General features: G+C 56.4%; 1 protein-coding gene across 1 annotated transcript; it reads left to right on the forward strand.

The window, feature by feature from the left end:
* The first annotated feature begins 2,970 nt into the window (after positions 1-2,970).
* LOC134531358 (uncharacterized) lies at positions 2,971-3,681 on the forward strand. Its single transcript, XM_063367057.1, has one exon. It carries the CDS (start codon positions 2,971-2,973, stop codon positions 3,679-3,681), a length of 711 nt encoding a protein of 236 aa, XP_063223127.1.
* The last annotated feature ends 2,348 nt before the right edge of the window (positions 3,682-6,029 follow it).

Consider the following 6,029-nt stretch of genomic DNA (forward strand, 5'->3'; position numbering starts at 1 on the left):
CACGTGGCCCCGAGCGAGAATGGAGCAGCCTACCCAACTGCAGACACATGCTAGCAATCCAGGCACTACCACCCCAAGCACAACAGAGCGGCCCCAACCTCAGGGAGCCAAGAACGCTACGCACTGACGGCTCGATGCGGCTGGAGGCCAGCGCGAATTATCAACCGCAGCAGTTCTGGTTAGGATGCTCCCAGGGCACATACCACTGGCACAGCAACTGTCCTAGGGGGGTAAACGCACGGCGCACGACATAACCAACCTATTGGCCACCCACCACCTCGCACGACCAGGAGCCGACGGGAAACGAGTAAGGGGGGACACAGTTGGAGGCCCCCCCCCCCGCCCCCAAATCCGACACGCGAACCAGGTGACACCACGACCACGGCAAACCCACCCACGACAAGGGAAGCACGACGTGAAATACCCACCACGACACTCACAACAGGTCCTGGCAACCCCAGCACCGCACCATGCTCAACCGCCGAGCGCACCCACCGTGCCGACATATGCCACATGAGCGCCGGTGACAACTACGACGAGCCATGACAGGCGCTGCCCACCACAACACCTCGCTACCTAAGACCACCAGGTATGCCAACCACGACAGAACCCACCACGACACTCACGACAGGACCCGGTGACCCCAGGGCCGCACCACGCTCAACCGCCGAGTGCACCCACCGCGCGACACAGGCCACGCCCAACAGCCCGGCCACGGTGGACCAATACAGTTACAACTCCCCAGGATGGGACAACTCACACAGCCCAGCGACCACCCAGACCATCAGGCCCGACCGTAACCCTAGACGACCTCCACCACGATGTACCACCCGAGTTCCGTAGTGCCATCAACAAAGTCCTGCACGAACGACAAGGCGTGTTCGCGACCGCCGAGTCCTTACGGCGCACCACTGTAACCGAGCACTTCATCCCAACCTCCTCCGACCAACACATATATGAATCACCCTGGGGTTATGGGTACAAGGAGCAGAGGATCATATGGGAGCAGGTCACTGAAATGCTGCACATTGGTGTGATCGAACCCTCCAACAGCCCCTACAACGCATGTACATTTCTGGCCCCCAAAATGGACGGTACCCTGCGTTTTTGTACGGACTTTCACCCCCTCAACGCCGTAACCATTAGCGCACCACCCCCGCAGATCAGCGTCGAGATGGTGGTATCCGTCCTCAAGAGGGCCCGCGTGTTCAGCACGCTAGATCTGAAGTCGGGGTACTGGCAGGTGCCAATCAAACACCAAGACCGGGAGAAAACTGCCTTCACCGTCCCCGATGGCAGGCGATTCCAGTACAGGGCCATGCCCTTCGGGTTCAAGTGTGCACCAGTGACTTTCCAAGCAATGGTGATGCGGGTGCTAGAAGGGTACCTCGGCCAGTTCGCCCTTGCATGTCTGGACGATGTTATCATTTTCTCGGAGACGTGGGAGGACCACTGCCACCACCTAGCACTAGTGCTTGAGAGACTCGCCACCCACCACCTTATCGCGAACCCCGCTAAATGCCACCTGGGTACCGAGGAGGTGGAATTCCTGGGACACCTCGTCAACGCGGAGGGGAGCCATCCTCAGACTGGCCACCTCCAAAAGATTACGGCCACGGAGGCCCCACGTACAAGGAAGCAACTCCAAAGTATTATCGGCCTGGTCAATTGGCTGAGGGTATACATACCCGACTTCTCACGGATAATCGCACCCCTCACCGACCTGCTTTCACCACAAAGGCGCTACCACTGGGGCAGCGATGCACAACGCATGTTTGAGGAGGTGAAGGGCGCGTTCACTCGCTGCCACACCCTCGCGCGTATTGACCCCGAATGCCCACTCATCCTGCAGACTGATGCCAACACACTAGGTGTAGTCGCCATCCTGTTTCAAAATGACCACCTAGGAGACAAGCACTTCCTGGAGTACAACAGCGCGAAGTTCGCGCCTGCTGAGCGTAGATACCACAGCAATGAGCAGGAGTGGTTTGCGGTGATCTTAGCAGTAAAAAGTACCAGCCGCACCTCGAGAGGAGGAGTTTTACTCTCCGTACAGATAACCGCTGCCTCACCTGGCTCCAGACTATGCAGGGCAGGAAAGGGAAACTCATACATTGGGCTTTACACCTCCAGTCCTTCGACTTCATGGTAGAACACGTGCCAGGGCGAGAAAACCAGCTGCCAGACACCCTGTCGCGGCAACCGAGCGACCAACAAATTGTCATCGATGTGGAGGAGTGGGAGTAAATGCTGCCGCCCGGTCCGAACGCCGAAAACTCTTTGCCACTGAACACCTGTTCACAGATCACGACCGACACCAACCAAACCGACCCACCACCTGACACTGCAACTGACGTCGACCAACGGGTCATGACTGCTCAATGACAATCAACCAAAATGACCCGATGACGACAACAAGCTGGAGACGAACTACACCCGAAGTGGAGAGACCAGGACGGTTGGATCATGCACCGAGCGCTGGAAGAGGCTGGGTCGTGGCAGACCTACGTGCCCCCCGAAGTGCGCGAGGCCGTCCTGCGGTTCTACCACAACCACGACATGGCAGGACACCCCGGTACAGACCAGACACGACATGCGGTCGCCCAGCACTCCCATTAGCCCGGTGTGGTGCAAGATGTGAGGGAGTACGTCCGGGAGTGCGAGGTCTGCCAGGTCCGCAAGGCGCGCCGACGCGATGGGGAGCAGCAACAGCCCCCACGACAACCGACCCAGACCATCGCACTCAACCTGATGGGGCCCTACCCCAGGACGCCCAGAGGGAAGAGGTTTTTACTCGTGGATATGTTCACAAGGTGGACAGAGGCATATCCGTGCAACAATGCCAGGACGTCCACCATCATCCACCTCATGACGCAGGAGTTCCTGCCTCGGTGGGGCTACCCACAGTCGGCCTTGACCGATAATGGCAGCTAGTTCATCGGCAAGCAATGGCAGGACTGGTGCGCGCGGATGCATATCCAGCACCACAACACCCCGTCTTACCACCCCAGAGTCAACCCCACCGAGCCCATGAACCAGGACTTGAAGATCCAACTCCGACTCCGACTGAATGACGTCCACACGAAGTGGGACCAACACCTCGCCGACGCCCTGTTCTGCACCCGCTGTCGTGTGAACGCAGCCACTGGCCACACGCCCGCCGAGATGGTGCAAGGAAGTAACCTGCACCTCCCAGGCGAATGGGCCACCTTCGGGACACTGCACGATGGAGAAGGGACAGAGGAACGCGACCAGTGCAGGAAGAACATGTATGAAGACGCACGACGACGACAAATGACCTACTCGCAGAAGATCACCCCCAAGACTATAAGGGAGCCACCCCTAGTCCGAGCGGGAGACCAGGTCTACGCCCGGGTGCACCCGCTGTCGGCAGCCCCCCGCAACTACTGCGCCGGATTGTCACCACGCTGGAGCGGGCCTTACAAAATCCAGAGACGCGTGGGCAGGACCGCATATCTTTTCAGACTCAGGGGGCGGCGCATCCAGAAGATCCACCACGATGATCTACGACTGGCCACAACACCGGGTGAGTGTATGCTGGAAGAACCCAAACATGACGAGACACACAACGACATGCACGACGACGAACAACCGGTAGCAGACGAGCCCGAACCGGCTACCAGAGAGCATGACCACGACATCCGAACCAGGACACCATAAGAGGCCCTCGACGACCTGTAAACACCAAGTGACGCACAAGATCCCATGCACAAGACAATGACAGATGACCCGCCACAGACAGGTGACTATCACCGACATCTCACTGAGCGACCCGGAGGGCCTATTGGGAGACACCGCCACCATCGTCGATGAACCCGACGACGTACTCGGCACCACCGGACATAAACTACAACTCTGTGCGGCTGGCCCAGTGATCGCCCACGCATCAGAGGAGGAGGCGGCAACCCTACCTGAGGGTACAACACCTGTCGTGGAGGAACCCAACGTCCAGGCAGAAGAAACCCCGGGTATACCCGAACGAAGGACGCAACTTTACTCTAGCGGGTCATCCAACAACCACAACGCGAGCAACCGCCATACAACCCCGACGGAAGACCACAACAACAACACCATGACCACCACTCGGACGCCTCACGACCCACCAGGAGCGCCCGACGAACTGCCCACACGCCAAGTGACGAGACCCGTCAGGGACAGGCGGCCCCCAGGGTACCCCACCAAGTACGACCTCGGGAGGGCCCAGAGGGGCCACCGCGGCCCCCACAATTCTGAGGGCACGACGGAGGAAACTCGACCACCGGTGGACACGCACTACCACCTGCAACCGCCCAGAGCCCCAACCGCCTGAACATGCTGTGAAAACTAGGCTACCACACCACACCACCACACGACTACAACAATGCACACCACCACCTCATCACGCTTCCACGCGGCCCCACCAGCCGCAGCCACCCCAGGCGCCATGATGGGGAGTCAATGACATGCTAGGGGTGCAAACAGCTACAGAACCTGATCTCGTGCAAGGTCGGGCTTCTTCAGGGAGGGAGGGCGTTTGACGTCGTACCGACCGAAGGCCATTAGCTCGGCCTCAGCCCGCAGTACTGGCTCCTGCTGGCGGAACGCGCCCCCCGCCAAGTCTCCACCCTGATGAGACAAGCGGCATACCCTTGAGGCACAGAGGGAGTGTCTCCCCCTCCGCACAACAACCCCTGCAGCAGTTCTGATCAGCTCGCAGCCCGGAGTGGACATGCGCGCACCGTGGGGAGCCTTCAAGTTTTGTCTCTCTGATTCTTCACGACTGGTAACTATAGTCATCACCAAATACCTTTTTCAACGCAACTCCCCACGCGACTTCGGGTCGGTTTTTATCTATAGTGCAGGGATTAACCCGGCCGTCGCTACATTCCAAGTCAAGCCACCGAGTCTAGAGGACACGCTGGGGCCGATCGGCCCACTCACGTTTAGACGACAGAGCTAGCTTGGCCCCCTCCTGGAAAACACCCCCAATTTTCACGCACAGCTCCTTAGACTCGCCGCGGGAATCGCACCCGAAACCCCGGCTGAAGGCAACACCACTTGGCAAATGAACAGAAGTAAAATTGAAGAACAATATTCTACTATTGGCTCAACTTTGAAATATTTTTTCTTACACCACTTGGCAACTAAGGGGCACACTGGTGTATGCGAGGGCATAATTTTCTAGAATACTTCTGGTGCAGAAGAGTGTCCAAAATGCATCCTCTTGCATTTGTATACCCCACAATGTAGAAAATGTGAGGTATCAGGATATCTTGTCATCATGATTTACTAAAATCCTCTAGTGCAGGGGTTCCCAATGTGTGCGCCACGGCACCCTGGTGCGCCGTAGAAAGTTAAGAAAAGTGCCGTGAAGCGATTCTCTTTACCATTCTCCGAAACCTCAACTTAAGTGTTCGCGGGTACAAAATAAACTATTTAATTTCTAGCGCTCATGTAGTGCATCGCTTACTTGCGCACTCGCTGATACTTATCTACTACACGCCCGAAACAACTGTGGTCCCGGTAAAAATGTGAACTACCCAAGGTCAGACGGATACCTACCTATGCAAAACTGTCCCCTTCCTTCCCCTAGTCCGCCTGAAGGGTCGGCACGCATGTCGCAGGTGGGACGGCAAGTAGAGATGTTACCATAAGTCACGACACAGTGCGCGGACACAGGCGTATAGGTGTTCAAGAATTTCACGGATCCTTTGAAAGCGAAGCAAGGTTTCAAAGCGTGTGTGACTGTAATATAACATGTATTGAAAAATGACATCGGATAGTTCAACAAATCACAAAACTATATATGGCCAGTGCAGGGAAGTGATTAGCAATTGTAACATGTCAGGAGTTAAAGAACTAAGTGGCTGAGTGGGAGTTTGTTACATGCACTTAGCAAAAAACTGTGTTGAAACGTTTCTTGCATATGCTACATCAATTAATTGCAGAAAAAAAAAAAACATCTTTGATCATAGGCGAATGTATACCAACATGTACGTTCAGTTTGGTGCTAAGTGAAATAATTATTA

Source organism: Bacillus rossius, chromosome 3, assembly GCF_032445375.1.
Source record: "Bacillus rossius redtenbacheri isolate Brsri chromosome 3, Brsri_v3, whole genome shotgun sequence".
Lineage (NCBI taxonomy): Eukaryota > Metazoa > Arthropoda > Insecta > Phasmatodea > Bacillidae > Bacillus > Bacillus rossius.

What these genes read in the sequence shown, in the direction of transcription:
- LOC134531358 (XM_063367057.1), top strand. Translation starts at nt 2,971, where the DNA reads ATGCATATCCAGCACCACAACACCCCGTCTTACCACCCCAGAGTCAAC.